The sequence below is a fragment of the Hemiscyllium ocellatum genome, chromosome 9, assembly GCF_020745735.1.
Source record: "Hemiscyllium ocellatum isolate sHemOce1 chromosome 9, sHemOce1.pat.X.cur, whole genome shotgun sequence".
In the NCBI taxonomy this organism is placed as follows: domain Eukaryota; kingdom Metazoa; phylum Chordata; class Chondrichthyes; order Orectolobiformes; family Hemiscylliidae; genus Hemiscyllium; species Hemiscyllium ocellatum.
In genome coordinates, this window is record NC_083409.1 from 114799149 (window position 1) to 114822392 (window position 23244).

Below are 23244 nucleotides of genomic sequence, written 5' to 3' on the forward strand. Positions count from 1 at the left end.
AACCTCCCAGTGAGCAGTGAGTCCCCATCCATCCCCACACCTCCCCCCTGGGACTGAACATTCCCCTCCATCCCAATGTCTCCTACTGTGTTTGAGTTCCTCTCCTGTGTAACACCCTGAGACATTTCACTGTGTGGAAGGTGCTATGGAAATGCAAATTGTGATAGTTTAATTGGTGTGATTTTGTGAGGCCCCAAGTGTTTCAGTGTGTGCAGAGTTTCCTCAGTGAATCTGTGCTGATAACATCCAGTCAGCCTTTAACTCAGCACAAAGCTTCCAAATCTGCAGATTGTCCCTTGTACATTTTGCAAATTGGCATTTCTGGAGATATTTTACGAAACTAAGCGAAACGCAGACAGCTCCTCGGGGATGGGGAAGGGCAGCATCAACATTTCACTGCTGCTGCTCTCTAATTAGTGTTTGAAGATTCTCCTGCACGAAAACTTGGAGTATTCTCCCAGAAGCTGACTCTGGAATGATGGGTTAATGGTTAAAGGCCCTGGAGACTGTGGGATGGTGGGATAAGGGACAACTGTTCGGAATATTCAACACACAGTCCGAATAGTTCACGGCATCAGCAACAGCTTTCCCAGATTAAACAGGAACAAACTGTTTCCGGGATCAGGGACCAGCCAGAATCCGATTGAAAAGGGGAGAACGGGGCGATGGGGAATGAGCAGGGAGTGGGATAAACTGAACAAAGCTTTCACGGAGCTAGTACAGACTGAGGGGCTGACTGGCCTTGGCCTGTGCTGCGATTCTCTGGCGAGGCTGGGGATTGGCTGTGAGGTGAGCACAGGATCAGATTCTGCTGCCTGATTGGTTGGATTGAGCCAGTCATCAGGAGCCTCAGAGCAGGGCCAGGGGAATGTGGCCCCAGTGCCAACCCTGTGGGCATACTCCTTCAGGGAAGTTAGCACAGGGTGACAGGGCAGTGCTGACCTACTGCAGGAGGCATCACAATCCATCCCTGTTAAACCAGATGTGAACCCTGAGAGCAGGATTCCCGATCTCCAACCACCCAGCACCCTCCAGATGTTACCCCTGGGAGATTATTCCCGAGGATGTTATCCCGGACAATTCCCACCAGGTTTCCCAGAGTGACGGAGTGTGTTGGGTTTTGATAATGTCCATGTGCCAACGTTAACCGATAGGATTCCTTCCAGAAGTTTCCCAGCAGAAGGTCACCCTGTTGTTTATTCCCAGAGAGAGAGGGATCCAGATGTTCCAGGATCAAACCACCTCCAGATGTTAATGTGAGACAGTGATGACACTTTCAGTGTTAATCCAGAGGGTCCCCCAGATGGTGACCCCAATGTTCACATGATCATGATCCCAATGGCCCCCAGGGGTCACCCCCCTACCCCCAGGTGTTCCCCCACCAGGGGTCACCCCCCCACCCCACCCCCAGGTGTTCCCCCCCAGGTGTTTCCCCCAGGGGTCACCCCCACCCCCAGGTGTTCCCCCCACCCCCAGGTGTTCCTCCCCCACCCCCAGGTGATCCCCCCCAGGTGTCGCCCCTCCCAACCCCAGGTATTCCCCCCCAGGTGTCGCCCCCTCCCCAAGGTGTTCCCCCCCAGGGGTCACCCGCCCCGCCCCCAGGTATTCCCCCCCCAGGTGTTCCCCCCCAGGGGTCACCCGCCCCGCCCCCAGGTATTCCCCCCCCCAGGTGATCCCCCCCAGGTGTCGCCCCTCCCAACCCCAGGTATTCCCCCCCAGGTGTCGCCCCCTCCCTCAGGGGTTTCTGCCCCAACCCTCAGGTAATCCCCCCCCACCTTTTACCCCCCCTGGGGTCACCCCCCCACCCCCAGGTGTTGCCTCCCCTCCCCCAGGGATGCCCCCTCCCCCAGGGGATGCCCCCAGCCCTGACGCAGTGCCCCCTGGGGCAGGGGCTGGGCCTTGACCTCAGGACCCCCTCGGTGGGGAGTTGGGAAGCTCTCACCTGCCCCGAATGTCCAGATTGGAGATGGCGTAGAAGTATTTGGAGAGGTTCAGGGGGTCGACGCTGGTGGGGCCAGTGGCAGGCCGGAGGAGGCGCAGCCTCAGGTCAGTCACGGTGAAGAAGTCCCTCAGCTCCTTGGTAGTGTCCAGGCGGCTGTACAAGGAGGCCATATCACTGAGCCGGGGTCCCCCGAACAGGGCGAACCGCGCCTGGATCTCGAAACGCACCGTCTTCTCCAGCTTCCACACGTAGCCCCTGGAATACTCCTCGGTGCAGATAATGTCCAGGACCGAGGCCGGGGTGAGATCCCGGGCTTTCCGGGACTCCATGCCGAAGGAGTTGAGGCAGTCGACAGCGTAGAACTGATAGGGCTGCCACGTGTGGCCGTGATCGAGAGATTTCTCCAGCACCATCTGCTCTGGCCGGCCCGATTCAAAGGTGATGACAATGTCCTCGGTCAGCTCGATGCTCTTCCCCCAGGACAGGGTGAGATTGACCACCAGGGGCTCCGGGAACTGCCTCCATGACACACTCTGCCAAAAGGTGTTGGGTACCCGGCCCTCATCATCCAGCATCAGCTCGGGGGGGTGGGAGAGCTCCAGGGTACGGGCATCACACTCATTATTACACATGTACGGGTTCTCCTAGAATCAGCAACCACAACGGGAGCAGGGTCAGAGACTGGGGAAAGCTCCCTCTACACTGTACACCCTCCCCATCAAACACTCCCAGGGACAGCACGGGGTCAGACACTGGGGAAAGCTCCCTCTACACTGTACACCCTCCCCATCAAACACTCCCAGGGACAGGGACAGCACAGAGTCAGAGACTGGGGAAAGCTCCCTCTACACTGTACACCCTCCCCATCAAACACTCCCAGGGACAGGGACAGCACGGGGTCCGACACTGGGGAAAGCTCCCTCTACACTGTACACCCCCTCCCCCCATCAAACACTCCCAGGGACAGGGACAGCACGGGGTCAGACACTGGGGAAAGCTCCCTCTACACTGTACACCCTCCCCATCAAACACTCCCAGGGACAGCACGGGGTCAGAGACTGGGGAAAGCTCCCTCTACACTGTACACCTTCCCCCCATCAAACACTCCCAGGGACAGGGACAGCACGGGGTCAGAGACTGGGGAAAGCTCTCTCTACACTGTACACCCTCCCAATCAAACACTCCCAGGGACAGCACGGGGTCAGACACTGGGGAAAGCTCCCTCTACACTGTACACCCTCCCCATCAAACACTCCCAGGGACTGGGACAGCACGGGGTCAGACACTGAGGAAAGCTCCCTCTCCAACCTTTTTGATAAGAGGAATGTTTATTCCCTGTAATGCTCTCTGGTTAAAAGTGAAATCAATGTGTGTGTGTGTTGAATCAGGTTGCCGTGTGGAGTGGACAGTGAGACAGCTGCAGGATGACTTTGCTGCTGGTGTTAATGATTGATGGCAGCTCTCTGACTAAACATAGCCTCACACCATAAAATATTTACACACAGGAATTATAAAACAGCACAGGATTGGGAAAGGAGATGTAGAATCTCATTTTTTCCACACTGGAACTGTGTCCCTGTCTCTGAGTGATTCCCCAACACAACAAAAACATCAGAAACAGGAACATAAGGAGACCATTCACAGAGTCATAGAGATGTACAGCACGGAAACAGACCCTTCGGTCCAACCTGTCCATGCCGACCAGATATCCCAACCCAATCTAGTCCCACCTGCCAGCACCCAGCCCATATCCCTCCAAACCCTTCCTATTCATATCCCCATCCAAATGCCTCTTAAATGTTGTAATTGTACCAGCCTCCACCACATCCTCTGGCAGCTCATTCCATACACGTACCACCCTCTGCGTGAAAAAGTTGCCCCTTAGGTCTCTTTTATATCTTTCCCCTCTCACCCTAAACCTATGCCCTCTAGTTCTGGACTCCCCGAACCCAGGGAAAAGACTTTGCCTATTTATCCTATCCATGCCCCTCATAATTTTGTAAACCTCTATAAGGTCACCCCTCAGCCTCCGACGCTCCAGGGAAAACAGACCCAGTCTGTTCAGCCTCTCCCTATAGCTCAAATCCTCCAACACTGGCAACTTCCTTATAAAACTTTTCTGAACCCTTTCAAGTTTCACAACATCTTTCCGATAGGAATGAGACCAGAATTGCATACAATATTCCAACAGTGGTCTAACCAATGTCCTGTACAGCCGTAACATGACCTCTCAACTCCTGTACTCAATACTCTGACCAATAAAGGAAAGCATACCAAACACTGCCTTCACTATCCTATCTACCTGCGACTCCACTTTCAAGGAGCTATGAACCTGCACTCCAAGGTCTCTTTATTCAGCAACACTCCCTAGGACCTTACCATTAAGTATATAAGTCCTGCTAAGATTTGCTTTCCCAAAATGCAGCACCTCGCATTTATCTGAATTAAACTCCATCTGCCACTTCTCAACCTATTGGCCCATCTGGTCCAGATCCTGTTGTAATCTGAGGTAACCCTCTTCACTGTCCACTACACCTCCAATTTTGGAGCCATCTGCAAACTTACTAACTTACGTCTTATGCTTACATCCAAATCATTTATGTAAATGACAAAAAGTAGAGGATCCAGCACCGATCCTTGTGACACTCCACTGGTCACAGGTCTCCAGTCTGAAAAACAACCCTCCACCACCACCCTCTGTCTTCTACCTTTGAGCCAGTTCTCCCTGTATTCCGTGAGATCTAACCTTGCTAATCAGTCTCCCATGGGGAACCTTGTCGAATGCCTTACTGAAGTCCATATTGATCACATCTACTTTTCTGCCCTCATCAATCCTCTTTGTTACTTCTTCAAAAAACTCAAATAAATTTGTGAGGCATGATTTCCCACGCACAAAGCCATGTTGACTATCCTTTACCTAGTTGATTTTATCCCTAATCAGTCCTTGTCTTTCCAAATACATGTACATCCTGTCCCTCAGGATTCCCTCCAACAACTTGCCCACCACTGAGGTCAGGCTCACTGGTCTACAGTTCCCTGGCTTGTCCTTACCACCCTTCTTAAACAGTGGCACCATGTTTGCCAACCTACAGTCTTCCAGCACCTCACCTGTGACTATCGATGACACAAATATCTCAGCAAGAGGCCCAGTAACCACTTCCCTGGTTTCCCACAGAGTTCTAGGGTCAGCCTCCCGAGTGTGCTGTATCAGACTGAGAGGCTGTATCCCAGACCGAGAGGGGATCTCATTGAAAGGTACAAGATTCTGCAGCAGTTGATTGGTCCGGTACGAAGAGACTGTGTCCAATGGGAGCGAATCAAAAAACTGGATCCATGACATCCCAGACTGACATCGATGTGATGATGGAACTTGCTCATCCCTCTGTGAGGGGTTTTCCACACATTAACGACACTCCGAGGGAAGGACATGTTCCTTATCTCACTCTAGATGGCTGGACCCTGATCCCAAGAATGGATCTTGTTTTTGATTCGCTTCCCATTGGATTCGCTTCATGAGCCCAGCCATACTTCTCTGAAGATTAACTTTTACAGGTTTCATTCTTTCAAAAATACTTACCTTTTCAATCCTTACAATATCACTTCCCCACTCCCCGCCTCCCGGTATAATGTATTGACCTTGTTTTGTACACTGCAACACCCTCTGTCCTGTACTGACTGACCCCATTCTCATAGTTATCCCTTTATCTGCTGTGCCTGAAGTTAAATTCCTGGCCCTCTCCATTCTCTCTGACTTACGACTTGTTCTGGAAACTCTAACCTTTGCAGCGCCCATCCCCCCCATCCCCCCCACCATCCCCCACCCTCCTATAACTCTTTCCATTATTTTCCACACCACTGACCACCTCCGTCCTCCACACCCACCCACTATTCAGTTGAAAGCCCTATCCATCGCCCTAGTGAGAGCATTCACCAGGACTCTGCTCTCAGCCTGAAACCCATCCCATCGGGTCAGCCCCCTCCTTCCCCAGTATCGACGCCAATCTCCCCAAATTCAAACCCCTATCTCCCCCACCAATCAGTGAGTCACATGGTCACCTCTTTCATCTTGTTGGCTCTCTGCCGATTGGTCATAATCCCTCAATTAATGGGAAATGCTGAGGGGGAGGGAGATACATCTGAATGGAGTTAGAGGGGGAGATAAAGCACTGTATCCCCACGGTGCCCAACTCTCTCTAAAGGCATCAAGGGCATTGATGGACACCGCGTGCTCCCTCTCCAAGGTCACCCGGGCTTGGACATAACCATGGAAGAATGGCAGGCAGTGGGCAGAGCTGACCCCATCCACGACCCCCTCCCTGGACTTGGTTCATCTGGAGATCATTACCTTCCTGATTCTGGTTTGTCATTCGGCCCCAAGCTGCTGTGTTCTCTCAGCAGAACCTCTTTCCTGTTGCGACCTGGATCAATGGTTTGCAGCCAAGATCCTCCGCTCCACGCTCGCAGTAATGCGCCAGCACCGAACCTCTCTACCGTCAGCCCTGCCTCAGCTGAGGGCCACACTCTCTCAGAATTGCAAAGGACCCACTCTGTATTACATCCTCAGGAGAATTCATACTCTCAACCAACAGGATTTCAACTCCATCTCAAACATCAAAAACTGTAAGTACAACAAACTTTTATCCACTCACCTCCATAACCAGCGCTCCTCAAACATTCCAGAAGATTCCCCAGCCTCTGGAACTGCTCGGACAGCATTAGCCATGCGGATGGTGCAGCTACCACCCCTACACTGATTGATAACGTCACTTCCACCCCCATCATGGCCACGCCCACAGCCACTTCCGCCCCTCACAATTCCTCATGTACCACACGTGACATCACTTCCGCCCCTCACATCATTGCTGATGTCACATGCTCAGTGATTTCCATCCCCTCCCCCCCCCCCCCCCCCCCCCAAATGCCATGGTCACCACCACTTCCGCCCCCACCAGCGCCACTCACCTGCATTCTGCTGACACGCCCCCCACAGACTCTACTGTCACCATCCCCGCCCCCCAGAACCCTGAGGGGAACACTACCCCTGCTCATGACTCCACCCCCACTCCCCCCACCATCACACCCACTCCAGGTACTGGCTCCGACCCCACTCCCAGCTCCACACCCACACCAGATCCTAGCTCCCAGCCCTGCCGGGTTTTCACCATCCCTCCAGACCTCCCCCTCACTGAGGACGAACGATCAGTCCTCAGCAAAGGACTCACCTTCATCCCCCTCCGCCCACGCATCAATGAATTTAATACACGCCGTGATGTCGAACAATTCTTCCGTCGCCTCCGCCTCCGAGCTTACTTTCACAATCAGGACTCCCGCCCACCTTCCGAGGACCCCTTCGCCCACCTCCAACACACTGCATCCACCTGGACAACCCGCGCTGGCCTATTACCCGCCCTCGACCTCTTCGTTTCCAACTGCCACCGGGACATTAACCGCCTCAACCTGTCTACCCCCCTCCCCCACTCCAACCTCTCACCCTCACAACGTGCAGCCCTCCAATCCCTCTGCTCCAATCCCAACCTCACCATCAAGCCAGCGGATAAAGGGGGTGCAGTGGTAGTCTGGCGCACTGACCTCTACATCGCTGAAACCAAACACCAACTCGAGGACACCTCTTCCTACCGCCCCCTTGACCATGACCCCACCCCCCATCACCAAACCATCATCTCCCAGACCATACAGAACCTCATCACCTCAGGAGATCTCCCATCCACAGCTTCCAACCTCATAGTCCGGGAACCCCGCACTGCCCGGTTCTACCTCCTTCCCAAGATCCACAAGCCTGACCACCCTGGCCGACCCATTGTCTCAGCATGCTCCTGCCCCACTGAACTCATCTCTACCTACCTTGACACTGTCCTACCCCCCCTAGCCCAGGAACTCCCCACATATGTTCGAGACACCACCCACGCCCTCCACCTCCTCCAAGACTTCCGTTTACCCCCCCCAACGGCTCATCTTCACCATGGATATCCAATCCCTCTACACCTCCATCCGCCATGACCAGGGCCTCCAAGCCCTCCGTTTCTCCCTCTCCTGACGTCCCCAACAGTTCCCTTCCACCGACACTCTCATTCGTTTGGCCGAACTGGTCCTCACCCTTAACAATTTCTCCTTTGAATCCTCCCACTTCCTCCAGACCAAAGGGGTAGCCATGGGCACACGTATGGGCCCCAGCTATGCCTGTCTCTTTGTTGGCTACGTAGAACAGTTGATCTTCCGTAATTACACCGGCACCACTCCCCACCTCTTCCTCCGCTACATTGATGACTGCATTGGCGCCACCTCGTGCTCCCGCGAGGAGGTTGAGCAATTCATCAACTTCACCAACACATTCTACTCTGACCTTAAATTTACCTGGACCATCTCTGACACCTCCCTCCCCTTCCTGGACCTCGCCATCTCCATTAATGACGACCGACTTGACACCAACTTTTTTTACAAATCCACCGACTCCCACAGCTACCTGGATTACACCTCTTCCCACCCTACCTCCTGCAAAAATGCCATCACGTATTCCCAATTCCTCTGCCTCCGCCGTATCTGCTCCCAGGAGGACCAGTTCCACCATAGAACACACCAGACGGCCTCCTTCTTTAAAGACCGCAATTTTCCTTCCCACGTGGTTAAAGATGCCCTCCAACGCATCTCGTCCATATCCCATACCTCTGCCCTCAGACCCCACCCCTCCAACCGTAACAAGGACAGAACACCCCTGGTGCTCACCTTCCACCCTACAAACCAAATCATCCACCCACATTTCCGCCACCTCCAAAAAGACCCCACCACCCAGGGATATATTTCCCTCCCCACCCCTTTCTGCCTTCCACAAAGACCGTTCCCTCCGTGACTACCTGGTCAGGTCCACGCCCCCCTACAACCCACCCTCCCATCCTGGCACTTTCCCTTGCCACCGCAGGAACTGTAAAACCTGTGCCCACACCTCATCCCTCACCTCTATCCAAGGCCCTAAAGGAGCCTTCCACATCCATCAAAGTTTTACCTGCACATCCACTAATATCATTTATTGTATCCGTTGCTCCCGATGCGGTCTCCTCTACATTGGGGAGACTGGGCGCCTCCTAGCAGAGCGCTTTAGGGAACATCTCCGGGACACCCGCACCAATCAACCACACCGCCCCGTGGCCCAACATTTCAACTCCCCCTCCCACTCTGCCGAGGACATGGAGATCCTGGGCCTCCTTCACCGCTGCTTACTCACCACCAGACGCCTGGAGGAAGAACGCCTCATCTTCCGCCTCGGAACACTTCAACCCCAGGGCATCAATGTGGACTTCAACAGTTTCCTCATTTCCCCTTCCCCCACCTCACCCTAGTTCCAAACTTCCAGCTCAGCACTGTCCCCATGACGTGTCCGGACTTGTCCTACCTGCCTAGCTCCTTTCCCACCTATCCACTCCTCCCTCTCCTCCCCGACCTATCACCTTCATCCCCTCCCCCACTCACCTATTGTACTCTATGCTATTTTCTCCCCACCCCCACCCTCCTCTAGCTTATCCCTCCACGTTTCAGGTTCAATGCCTTTATTCCTGATGAAGGGCTTTTGCCCGAAACGTCGATTTTCCTGCCCCTCGGATGCTGCCTGAGCTGCTGTGCTTTTCCAGCATCACCTCTGTGCACCGAGGGATTCAGAGCTGTTCAGGCCCGGACCGAGACATCCTGAGGATATAATTCACTGCTGTCCCCAACATCAGCAACAGAGAATCAGCCCAAACTCCTGTTGGAGATGATCAGAGCTCCCCTGTTCAAGCTGCCTCTGTCTAAAGGGCTGTTGCAGTAATCAATAAAACCAATGTCAGTGATAAAGGTGGAGAGGGCAGCAATAAACAGAGATAATAGAGATGAATGAGTCGACAATTGTCCCAGCATCGACTGGAGGCATTAGGTAAAGCTGCATATTGGAGCAGATTATTCTGAAGTGCCTGTGTAAATTGAATCAAGTGAACATTCCTGACAGTATCATGAGGCTGTGGAAATTCGGAATGAATTGTCCAACACTCCAGATCTGAAGAGCCCCTCAATCACTCTGCCCCTGGATAGAACGAGCAGTCCTGTGTCCCAGAGATACAGCCGACAGCTCACAGCGCCAGAGACCCGGGTTCAATTCCCGCCTCAGGCGACTGACTGTGTGGAGTTTGCACGTTCTCCCCGTGTCTGCGTGGGTTTCCTCCGGGTGTTCCGGTTTCCTCCCACAGTCCAAAGATATGCGGCTCAGGTGAATTGGCCATGGGAAATTGCCCGTAGTGTTAGGTAAGGGGTAAATGTAGGGGTATGGGTGGGTTGCACTTCAGCGGGTTGGTGTGGACTTGTTGGGCCGAAGGGCCTGTTTCCACACTGTAAGTAATCTAATCTAATCTAATCAATAAAATGTTGTTGTTTAAACAGTCAGGAATCTCAAAGGGAATTATTCCGGGCAGTGGGATGTGATCCCACACAGGGAGAGTGGGGACAGACCCAGAGACTCTCTCACTGTCTCACCCAACCAATCCCTCCAGCTGTTTCTGATTCTCAATCCTGAACTCTCACACGTTTCTCCCCCCGATTTCGGCTGAATTATTCCCCTCGGAACAATCTGTGTCCGGGTCACCTCCACATTCCACTATTCTCCAGCTCAGTCTCTCAGAACATCCCTCCACAAACGTCAGCTCCTCCAACACTCTGCTGTTTGGACAGAACCCTCAGCAAGTCCCACTCTCCCCTCACCCACCCTGCTCCCCGAACAAGACACACTGCAGCCCCCACACCCCCTCCCTATCTCTGTAACCCCCTCCAGCCCCTACACCCCCTCCCTATCTCTGTAACCTCCTCCAGCCCCTACACCCCCTCCCTATCTCTGTAACCTCCTCCAGCCCCTACACCCCCTCCCTATCTCTGTAACCCCCTCCAGCCCCTACACCCCCTCCCTATCTCTGTAACCCCCTCCAGCCCCTACACCCCCTCCCTATCTCTGTAACCGCCTCCAGCCCCTACACTCCCTCCTTATCTCTGTAACCTGCCCCAGCCCCTACACCCCCTCCCTATCTCGGTAACCTCCTCCAGCCCCTAGACCCCCTCCCTATTTCTGTATCCCCCTCCAGCCCCTACACCCCCTCCCTATCTCTGTAGCCCACTCTAGCAAGGAAATTGACAAGGTGTGTTGTGATGAAGGGCCTGTGATTCTCAGGAGCTGTGACCCTGACCTGCTGCCCGGCTTAATGAAGCTCATTGCTGCAACATTCAGTAACAAAGGGAAATGTTCAATAAAACACCATCCTGCAAATTCCTGCCACTTCCCATCAGCAAGAAACCAGACACTTTCTGAGAGAGAGTTAGAGGGACGCACTGTCAGAGGGTCAGTGCTGAGGGAGTGCTGCACTGTCAGAGGGTCAGTGCTGAGGGAGTGCTGCACTGTCAGAGGAAGATGAATTTGTTTGATGCCTTGTAACAGCTTCCTGGGATATTACACTGTGTGGAGATCAGTGCTAAGGGAGTGCTACACTGTCAGTGGGTTCAGTGCTGAGGGAGTGCCGCACTGTCAGAGGGTCAGTACTGACGGAGTGCTGCACTGTCAGAGGAAGATGAATTTGTTTGATGCCTTGTAACAGCTACACTGTGAGGAGAAAGTGAGGTCTGTAGATACTGGAGATCAGAGCTGAAAATGTGTTGCTGGAAAAGCGCAGCAGGTTAGGCAGCATCCAAGGAACAGGAGAATCGATGTTTCAGGCATTCCTGATGAAGGGCTTATGCCCGAAACGTCGAATTTCCTGTTCCTTGGATGCTTCCTGACCTGCTGCACTTTTCCAGGAACACATTTTCAGCTATATTACACTGTGAACCCATTTCACAATAAAATATTTCAGAGTTTGTGTTCTGCGCTGAGGGAGTTTGTTTCCTAACCTGGGAGTAAATCATTCTCTGGGAATAACCCTGGGAGTAGCACTGTGTTCTCAGGTCAGTCCCAGATCAGATTATTGGGTTTGGAGGGGAGTGCTGGCAAAGTCTGATTGGATAAACAGACGAGCAGATACAGCCACAAGGAAATTTTAAACAAATTACATAAAATGATCAGTTCAAAGACATTACACTGAAAACCAAACGCTGCAGGGAAACAGATCAATCTGTTGGTGCCTAAAGAAGTGAAGCCATGTATTGGATTAAACCGAGAGGATTTTAATGTTTTAAAGAATGTTCATTATGATTTTGTGTGTTTTAGAAACCAGCAAAGAATGGGCAGACATGGAATGAGAACGGAAAATAGAATATCAAGTAAACCAGCTCAGAAAATAAACCAGATGACTGGAACTTTTATCAAGATCTAGAAAGAGGTAATAAATATTGTCTCTTTGAGATTGAAATGGGAGAAATTCTCTTGAGCAAGAGGGAGCCGGGGCGATATAAACCAATGCATTGCATTTGTCTTGTGGAAGATACTACGACATTATAAAAATAGAAATAATTGAGAAATTAATTCAAATGAGGAACATCAAGTCATTAATGTCATCAGAGAATGAGTTTGCAGAAAGTGCTCATTAAATCTTCCAGCGCTGCCCTGTGCCTTGAAGCACACATCACCCTCTTTGTCTCAAAGTGACCCATTGAACCACAGAAATGGTACAGTGGAGAAGGTGGCCATTCGGCCCAGCTTGTCCATGCTGACCCAAAGACACCCAGCTGCCCTTTCTAATCCCATCTTCCTGCACACGGCTCATAGCCCTGCAGCTTATAGCACTGAAGGTACAAATCTTAGCTAGTGTTTCTGGTCTCTGCCTCCATCACCAACTCAGGCAGTGAATTCCAGCCACTCACCACTCTCTGTGGAAAAGGGTGTTCCTCATGTCCCCCTGATCCTTCTGCCACTTCATTTGAATCAATGACCCAACAGTTTTTGAACCCTCTGCCAAGGGAAACAGGTTCCTCCTATCTATTCGATCTCTGTCCCTCACCATGTTGGATTCCGCGATCACTTCACCCCTCAGCCTTCCCTATTGCAAGGTAAACACCCCAAACCCCTCCAATCTCTCCTCACAGTTCCAATTCTCCAGCCCTGGCAACATTCCAGTTAACCTTCTCTCTCTCTCTCCCTCCCTCCATAGTGATTGTATCCTTCCTATAATGTAGTGACCAGAACTGCACACAATACTCCAACTCTGACCTCCCCAGTCTCTGAGACAGTTTCAGCACTGTATCCTGACCTTTCTATTCGCTCCCTTTACCAATGAAGGAGAGCAGTCCATATGTCTCTATCCAACCTCATCTCCCTGTACAGCTCCCTTTCACAACCTGGGCAGTTGTACAGTGTCCCCACTTCTGATCATCCACTGACTATTCACAAACTGCTGGCTAATCTTGGGGGTTTTTAATGTTAATGACCATTCGATTCTGATATTCTCTCTGTGCTAGCCTTATTTTCCTCTTCATTTCCTTTGCACCATGTTACGTTTGACGAGGTTCCTGCTTGAAGAATTGAATACATCCTCCTTCCTCCCAGGCAGCCTGCTTTTCACTCCCTCACCTTCCTCCTTCACCTTCCCTCTTGTTGGAATGTTCCTGTGTTTCTGAAACTCCTCTCCCTTGGCGAGACGGCCTGTTGTTCAGCTGCAGTTTCTCCTGTTCAGTTTCTGGTTCCATTCCCCCCAGCTCCATCCTTTCACATCCCATTGCAGTTTATCCTGCTCCAATTGACATCTCTTTCCTATCGCTCCACCATATGCAGCATTACTCGGTTCAAGCTGTTCCTGTTTCTTATATAGGGTTAGGTTAGCTCAGTTGGCTGGACAGTTGATTTGTGATGCTAACACTGTGGGTTCAATGCCCGTCACCAGCTGAGATTACCATGAAGGGCTCTCCTTCTCAATCTGCCCCCTGTCCTGAGGCAAGGTGACCCTCAGGTTAAACCAGCATCAGCCATCTCCCTGTCTCTAACGAGAGAGCAGCCTTTGGTCTGGTCAGACTGTGGCAACACAACAATGATCCATATATGGAAAGGGTCAGCTCCATCTTCTCTGGGTGATAAAAACTAGACCTGCCAATGACGCCCACACCCCCCAGAATTGATTTAATAACGAAACGATAGGTTTAAGTCAACATCTTGCCAGGGAGCTCGATGGGATTTGCAGCGTTGGAATTTAATTATAAAGAATGTGAGCTGGCAGAAATGAATGTTTGTTCAAGTTAATGAAAGCCAGCGTTCTGCACCTGGTGTTTGTGTCTAAACATTTCAATAATGAGAAGACCAGGGGGAGGTTTCAGAGATCAGAAAGCAGGCTGGTGTTGGAATGAGAATTTACAGTGAATTTTCACCATGCAGTCAGCTTGCTTCGCACTATTGATGAGATCCTGTGTAAATCCATCCTCCTCAGTCTCTATCAGCTTTCACTAAACAGACAGTGTCCATTCTTAAACCTTCCTTCCCCAACAAGGGCCTTTCCTCCAATGAACTCTGTCCAATAAAGAGCCGTCTCCCCAGCCTGGTCCTGCTGAGTGTCCCCCAGCTCATGGAGAGTCAGGACAGTGAAAGTGTTTCACTTCAATCAGCGCGGCTTCATCAACAGGAGCTCACACCCAACACATTGTTCAAATTCTTTAAGAAGGTAACCCGCGAGTTAGACAGAGGAGAGCCAGTGGATGTGATCGTATTGGATTTCCAAAAGGCCTTTGACAAGGCGCTGCTCAGGAAGCTGTAAAATAAGATAAGAGCCCGTGGTGTTCGGGGGAAGGTACTGGCATCAATAGGAATTGGCTGACTGACAGAAGGCAGAGAGTGGGGATAACGGGGTCTCTTTCAGGATGGCAGCTGGTGACTAGTGGAGTTCCACCGAGGGCAGTGTTGGGATCACAACTGTTCCCGTTATGTACGGACGATCTGGATGGAGGAACTGAGAATGTTGTTGGTAAGTTTGCAGATGATACAGAGATAGGTGGAGGGACAGATAGTGTCGAGGAATTGGGGAGACTGCAGAAGGAGTTGGACAGTTGGGAGAGATGGCAAAGAAGTGGCAGATGGAATATAATGTGGGAAAGTGTGAGGTCAAGCACTTTGAAAGGAAGAATAGAGGCTTAGACTATTTTCTAAATGGGAAAAGTCTTTAAAATTCTGAAACACAAAGTGACTAAGTCCTAGTTCAGGATTCTCTGTTTATTAAATCATGAGGGTCATGGATAAGGTCAATAGAAACGGTCTTTTCCCTGGGGTGGGGGAGTCCAGAACTAGAGGGGCATAGGTTTAAGGTGAGAAAGGAAAGATTTAAAAGGGACGTAAGGGGCAACTGTTTCACACAGAGGGTGGTGTGTGTATGGAATGAGCTGCCAGAGGAAGTGGTGGAGGCTGGTACAATTGCAACATTTAAGAGGCATCTGGATGGGGATATGAATAGGAAGGGTTTGGAGGGATATGGGCCAAGTGCTGACAAATGGGACTAGATTAATTTAGGTATATGGTAGGTATGGACAAGTTGGGCCGAAGGGCCTGTTTCTGTGTTGGACATCTCCATGACTCTAACATGCAGGTTCAGTTGGCAGTTAGGAAAGCAAGCACAATGTCAGCATTGATTTCAAGAGGGTTAGAATACAAGAGCAGAGATGTGTTGCTGGGGCTGTATGAGACTCTGGTCAGACTTCATTGGAAGATTGAGGGCAGTTTTGGGCCCAGTATCTGTGAAAGGATGAGCTGCTGGTGGAGGGGATCCAGACAAGGTTAATAACAATGATCCCAGGGAGAAAGGGCTTGTCAGATGGAGAGTGTGTGAGGACACTGGGTCGGTACTCGATGGAGTTTAGAGGGATGAGGGGGTGGGGGATCTGATGGAAACTTAGAGAATACTGAGAGAGCAGACATGGAGAAGATGTTTCCACCAGGAGGAGAGACACAGCCTCCGGGTGAAGGGATGACTCTTTAGAGCTGAGCCAGAGGGTGGGGAATCTGTGGAACTCATTGCCTCCGACGGCTGGGGAAGCCAAGTCACTGAGGGTATTTAAGACAGAGATAGTTGGGTTCCTGATCAGGACGGGATCACGGGTTAATGGGAGATGGCAGGAGCATGGGATTGAGAAATATATCAGCCATGATCAAATGGTGAAGCAGATTCGATGGGTTGAATGGCCCAATTGTGCTCCGATATTTATGGTCTATGGTCCCATACACTGGCCGGGGGGGTTCAGGAAGAAAGATGATGAAAGGAACAAATGTTAGCAATTAAAGCCCATGAGAAACAAACAATGTTTACCAACACATCGGGAGCAAGAGCTTAACATCAGAAACATTCAGGGAGGAGGCCTGAGAGGAGACAGTGTGTGTGCAGAGGGAATGGCAAGGTAATGTTCTGAGTGAAGATATTGTTTTTGTCTCCACACGGACAGAGGGGCTGTGAGATCGCTGCTGTTCACCAGGAAGAGGGGGAGATATCGGATGGGGAAACATATCAAGGTCTTCCACATCCTGAAAAACACAAATAAATCCTCAGGGCAGGATGAGCAGTGTCTCAGGATGTAACCCTCTGACAGTGCGGCACTCCCTCAGCACTGACCCTCTGACAGTGCGGCACTCCCTCAGCACTGACCCTCCGACATTGCGGCACTCCCTCAGCACTGACCCTCTGACAGTGCAGCACTCCCTCAGCACTGACCCTCTGACAGTGCAGCACTCCCTCAGTACTGACCCTCTGACAGTGCGGCACTCCCTCAGTATTGACCCTCTGACAGTGCGGCACTCCCTCTGGGTTGCTCTGGGATTTTGGACTGATTTATTTGTTGGGGTGGGTCTTGGACCCTGGGCCTTATCGTCCGTCTCTCGTTGTGTTCGATATTAAACGTGTGGAGAGTGGGGGAAGGGTAAAACAGAGGAGGGTCAACGGGAGACATACAGGAAATTGAACTGAGAGATCTCAAACAGAAAAATCTATTGATTGCTGAGGGGGTCAGGGGTCAGTCAGTCACTGCAACAACAAGATGAAATCATTCTTCAGTCATCTTCTCTCTCAGTTCATGACATTCCCAGAAGGAATCGCTCCGTGAGGGATTCTGCTCCAGGAGATTCGAGCCAGATCAGGGTGAATATCCAGGCAGCTGTCCGGGTGGGTGGGGGAGGGGGAGTGGGTAGTGTGGGTGGGGTAGGGGGTGTGGGTAGGGAGGGGGATATTGGTCAGGGTCCGGGTTAATGGAGGGAGGGGGGAGTGGGTAGGGAGGGGGATATTGGTCAGAGTCTGGGTTAATGGAGGGAGGGGGAAGTGGGGAGGGAGGGGGATATTGCTCAGGGTCTGGGTTAATGGAGGGAGGGGAAGTGGGTAGGGAGGGAGATATTGGTCGGGGTCTGGATTAATGGGGGGAGGGGGAAGTGGGGAGGGAGGGAGATATTGGTCAGGGTCCAGGTTAATGGGGGGAGGGGGAAGTGGGGAGGGAGGGGGATATTGCTCAGGGTCTGGGTTAATGGAGGGAGGGGGGAGTGGGGAGGGAGGGGAATATTGGTCAGGGTCTGGGTTAATGAGGAGGATGCCCTCAGCCCCAGCAGGAACCCTGGTCTCAGGTCACTGTTCCCTCACAGTGTTCCAGGGGAATGGACTGTGAGATTCCAGAGTGAATGTTCGGATTATAATCCCAGCCTCAAATAAACTGCCTTCCAACAGGGAAAACCTGAGGGAATCCCAGAAACTTACAGCTCAGAGAAGGCCATTCAGCCCATCATGTCAAATGAAAGTCCTTTGGTATTGGGGGATAGGAACCAAGGCCAGGTCTAGGGATAATTGGAGAGACTTTGAAAGAGCTAGCAGGGACACAATGGAAAGAATAGCCTCATCCTGTGCTGTCTGACTGTTGGATCAGCAGACAGAGAAATGAATCCTGATACTAACAATCACAAAGGTAGGTAGTTATTGGGTCTGTTGTGTGAACAACCACCTCCATTAGACTTTCCTGTTGTATTCGCTCCATACCAACAATGCCTGTGTGGAAAATTATTCCCTTGTTTGGAATGAGTTCTGGAATATCACAAGGTACTGAACGCTCAGACTGAAATGAAAGTCTTTGTTTGAAAGATGAGACCAAAAAACCCCCACATTCACCAGCTGTCACGACTCAATTGGATTTTCATAATTGGTGCAGGGATTCAGAAATAATTGGTTGTCAGAGTTTTTACCGAGCAAGTTCGGGAGGGTGTTTCAACAGAATTGTGATGATTCTCCCTTTACGTCGACAATCCCTGACAGCCTCACAACACGTAGTAAATTTGCTGAAACAAGGATTCCTGGTTAACCACATCCCCTTACAAACTCACCAACAGAACGAGTGAGATCGTCCTGACACTTTGGAAATTATCAGTGAGAACGCACTTTGATACACGGAATAGCTCCTTACATACACCACACACCTCATCAAATACACCACACACCTCATCAAATACACCACACACCTCAACAAATACACCACACACCTCATCAAATACACCACACACCTCATCAAATACACCACACACCTCAACAAATACACCACACACCTCATCAAATTCACCACACACCTCATCAAATACACCACACACCTCATCAAATTCACCACACACCTCATCAAATACACCACACACCTCATCAAATACACCACACACCTCATCAAATACACCACACACCTCAACAAATACAACAAACACCTCATCAAATACACCACACACTGCATCAAATACACCACGCACCTCATCAAATACACCACACACTGCATCAAATACACTGCACACCTCATCAAATATACCGCACACTGCATCAAATACACCACACACCTCAAAAAATACACCACACACCTCATCAAATACACCACACAACTCAAATACAACAGACAACAAATCCTCCAAACACTTCCTTAAATACATGGAATAGCTTATCAAATACAAGAAACACCCAATCAAATACACCACACAACTCACCAAACTGAACAGTTCTGAAATTATTTGCCTCATCTATGGGTAAATGGATATGAGGTCAATGGCTGGTCCTGGCATTTATTGACCCTCCCCCTTGAGAAGGTGGGCATGAGCTGCCTTCTTGAACCACTGTAGTCAATGTGGGAGGGAATTCCAGGATTTTGACCCAGCAACAGTGAAGGAACGGGTAGATATTTCCAAGTCAGGATGGTGAGTGGCTTACAGTCATAGAGTCATAGAGATGTACAGTATGGAAACAGACCCTTCGGTCCAACTCTTCTATGCCGACCAGATATCCCAACCCAATCTAGTCCCACCTGCCAACATCCAACCCACATCCCTCCAAACCCTTCCTATTCATATACCCATCCAAATGCCTCTTAAATGTTGCAATTGTACCAGCCTCCACCACTTCCTCTGGCAGCTCATTCCATACACGTACCACCCTCTGTGTGAAAAAGTTGCCCCTAAAGTCTCTTTCATATCTTTTCCCTCTCACCCTAAAACCTATGCCCTCTAGTTCTGGACTCCCCCACCCCAGGGAAAACACTTTGTCTATTTACCCTATCCGTGCCCCTCATGATTTTATAAACTTCTATAAGGTCACCCCTCAGCCTCCGACGCTCCAGGGAAAACAGCCCCAGCCTGTTCAGCCTCTCCCTGTAGCTCAGATCCTCCAACCCTGGCAACATCCTTGTAAATCTTTTCTGAATCCTTTCAGGTTTCATAGAACATAGAACATTCCAGCGCAGTACAGGCCCTTCGGCCCTTGATGTTGCGCCGCCCTGTCATACTAACCTGAAGCCCATCCCACTGACACTATCCCATGTACGTCCATATGCCTGTCCAATGACGGCTTAAATGTACTTAAAGTTGGCGAATCTACTAACATTGCAGGCAAAGCATTCCATACCCTTACTACTCTCTGAGTAAAGAAACTACCTCTGACATCTGTCCTATATCTATCACCCCTCAATTTAAAGCTATGCCCCCTCGTGCTCACCATCACCATACTTGGAAAAAGGCTCTCCCTGTCCACCCTATCACGACATCCTTCCGATAGGAAGGAGACCAGAACTGCACACAATATTCCAACAGTGGCCTAACCAATGTTCTGTACAGCTGCAACATGACCTCCCAACTCCTGTACTCAATACTCTGACCAATAAAGGAAAGCATACCAAACGCTGCCTTCACTATCCTATCTACCTGCAACTCCACTTTCAAGGAGCTATGAACCTGCACTCCAAGGTCTCTTTGTTCAGCAACACTCCCCAGGACCTTACCATTAAGTGTATAAGTCCTGCTAAGATTTGCTTTCCCAAAATGCATTTATCTGAATTAAACTCCATCTGCCACTTCTCAGCCCATTGGCCCATCTGGTCCCGATCCTGCTGTGATCTGAGGTAACCCTCTTCGCTGTCCACTACACCTCCAATTTTGGTGTCATCTGTAAACTTACTTACTGTACCTCTTATGCTCACATCCAAATCATTTATATCATTGACGAAAGGTAGTGGAGGGGATTGTGCAGGGGCTGGTGTTCCCATGGATCTGCTGCCCTTGTCCTTCTCGATGGAAGTGGTTATAGGTTGAAAAGGTGCTAAGGAACCTTGCTGAGTTTCTGTCGTGCATCTTGTAGACAGCACACTCTGCTGCTACTGAGTGTTGGTGGTGCAGGGAGTGGATGGTGGTGGGTGTGGTGCCAATCAAATAGGCTGCTTCATCCTGGATGGTGTCAAACTTCTTGAGTATTGTTGGAGCTGCCCCCATCCAGGCAAGTGGGGAGGATTCCATCACCCTCCGGACTTTGACAGCTTCAGGAGTGGTGAATGGTGCTGAACATCCTGCAATCATTGGTGAACATCCCCACCTCTGACCTTTTGACAGAGGGAAGGTCATTGATGAAGCACCTGTAGGCGGTTGGGCCTAGAATACTCCCCTGAGGAACTCGGACAAAGATGTCATTCAAACTTCATTAGTCACACTGTACCCAGTACCCAGTGCCTGTCTCTCTCTGGGTCACACTGTACCCAGTACCCAGTGCCCGTCTCTCTCTGGGTCACTCTGTATTCAGTGCCCAGTGCCCGTCTCTCTCTGGGTCACACTGTACCCAGTACCCAGTGCCCATCTCTCTCTGGGTCACTCTGTATTCAGTGCCCAGTGCCCATCTCTCTCTCTGGGTCACACTGTATCCAATGCCCAGTGCTCATCTCTCTGGGTCATTCTGTATTCAGTGCCCAGTGCCCATCACTCTCTGGGTCACACTGTATTCAGTGCCCAGTGCCCGTCTCTCTCTGGGTCACACTGTATTCAGTGCCCAATGCCCATCTCTCTCTCTGGGTCACACTGTATTCAGTGTCCAGTGCCCATCTCTCTCTCTGGGTCACACTGTATCCAGTGCCCAGTGCCCATCTCTCTCTGCGAGGTGCCCAATCTACTCGCAGTCTCCCGGCTGATTGTTTGTTCTGTTCCCTCTCGGTGAGTTTTACTCAATCCCAGGAGAAACTCTCTGTCCAATCATCTAATCAATCATTCGCAGTAAAGTGGAACAGGATTTCAATCCTTTGAGCTGCTGCCAGAGATTAATCCGTTTGGAGTTTACCGAGAGTCAGCACAATATTCCACTTTCCTCTCCGGGATGGATGATGATACACAGATGGTTTCTCACCCTCACACTCCCTGCCCCAGCCGCTGTATCTCCAGGCTCTGCCTCGGCCAGCTCCAGCCTGGACAACTCAGAGCAGGCCCTGGCTGTGGTCTCACTAACACACAGCACGATCCCACCCCCCAGACTGTCCCCTTACTCACTGAGCCCACGTACAACTCTTTATTCCCATTCCCTCAATGAACTGAATGGAATTGGCAGCTGCTCTCTGGGATTTGATCTCAGGATCATTAGGCTGACTTTCGACATTCCCAATCTAATAACATCCGCGATATGTTGCTGTTTCTGACAGCTCATTTACATCCACATTTCAGCCAATTCACTGTCTCAATAAACCCCACTGAAATGTGACCTGGATTACAGTTATCCCATTTCACTCGGACTCCAACACACGGTTTCGGAATTAATCTGATTCAGGTTTTGCTGATTTGCTGAAGCTTTGGGAGATTGAATCTGTCTCTCCGACAATTTCTTTTGTGAAACCGTGTCTGTCACTGAGTGTGTGTTTCAGCTGGGAATTGTCAGCTCACTGTTTAAACCAGGACAGAGAGAGAGAGACAGAGAGAGAGAGAGAGAGAGAGAGAGAGAGAGAGAGAGAGAGAGAGAGAGAGAGAGAGAGAAGCCAGGGTGGAAATGGCCAAACTGTTCGTCTTACATCAGCATCAGGGGAATGCTCAGACCTAACACTGGGACTCTGGTACAGGACACTTAGAAATTAATGCAGGGATTAGACGGAGCCAGGATGGAGTTAGGGAAAGGGAAATCTGATGGAGATTGTTAGGAGCTGAATGGATAAGGGGGAGAGAGGGGGCTGCTAGATGTGGGATGTTTAGATTTATCAGAAAGCTTTTGATAAAGTTCCACACGAGAGACTTGTGAAGAAGATGACAACATGTGGGATTCGGGGGAGAGCCTGGCATTGATTGTGAAAGAGTGAATCGATAGAAAACAGACAGGAGGAATAAATAGGTCCTTCTCAGGATGGCAGGCTGGGACTAGTCATGTTCCACATGGATCAGTGATTGAATCCTGGCTGTTCCCAATCTGCCTTTATCACTTTGATGTGAATTTGTTGCAAACACAGATGAGGAGGCAGTGTGAGCTGTGAGGAGGATGTACAAAGACACACAAAGGGGATTTGGAGAAGCTCAGTGAGTGAGCGGACATTTGGCAGATGGAACACAATGTGGAGAAACGGGAGGTTCCCAGCCTGACAGGACAATCAGAAATACAGAGCTTTCCCTAAATAGTGAGAGGCTGGGAAGTGAGGAAATTCCAAGGCATTCAGATGTCCTTGTTCAGGGAAGTTGGCTAGGAAGACGATAGGTAGATAAAGGGAGGAGGGTGTTAAACGTGCTAGGTCAGAGAAGGGGCATGGAGTGGATAGATGGGGAGGAAGATGGACAGGTAGAACAGGTCATGAGGGCGGTGCTGAGCTGGAAGGTTGGAGCTGGGGTAAGATGGGGAGAGGGGAGATGAGGAGACTGGTGATATCCACATTTATCCAGTGTGGTTGGAGAGTCCCAAGACAGGAGATGATACGTCGGGTGGTGATGGAGGAGGGCCAGGACTTGCATGTCCTCGGCAGAGTGGGAGGAGGAGTTGAAGTGTTCAGCCACGGGGAGGAGGGGTTGATTGGCGCGGGTGTCCCAGAGATGTTCTCTGAAGCACTCTGTGAGTAGGCATCCTGTCTCCCCAATACAGAGGAGACTGCATCAGGAG

General features: G+C 50.8%; 1 protein-coding gene across 1 annotated transcript in view; it reads right to left on the bottom strand.

Annotated features, from left to right (window-relative positions):
* LOC132818572 (netrin-G1-like) overlaps positions 1-23244 on the bottom strand; it is a 43555-nt gene that overhangs the window by 11262 nt on the left and 9049 nt on the right. Inside the window, exon 2 of the mRNA XM_060829629.1 lies at positions 1943-2586. Coding sequence (XP_060685612.1) covers positions 1943-2586 — 644 coding nt within the window. The remainder of the gene's footprint in view (positions 1-1942; positions 2587-23244) is intronic.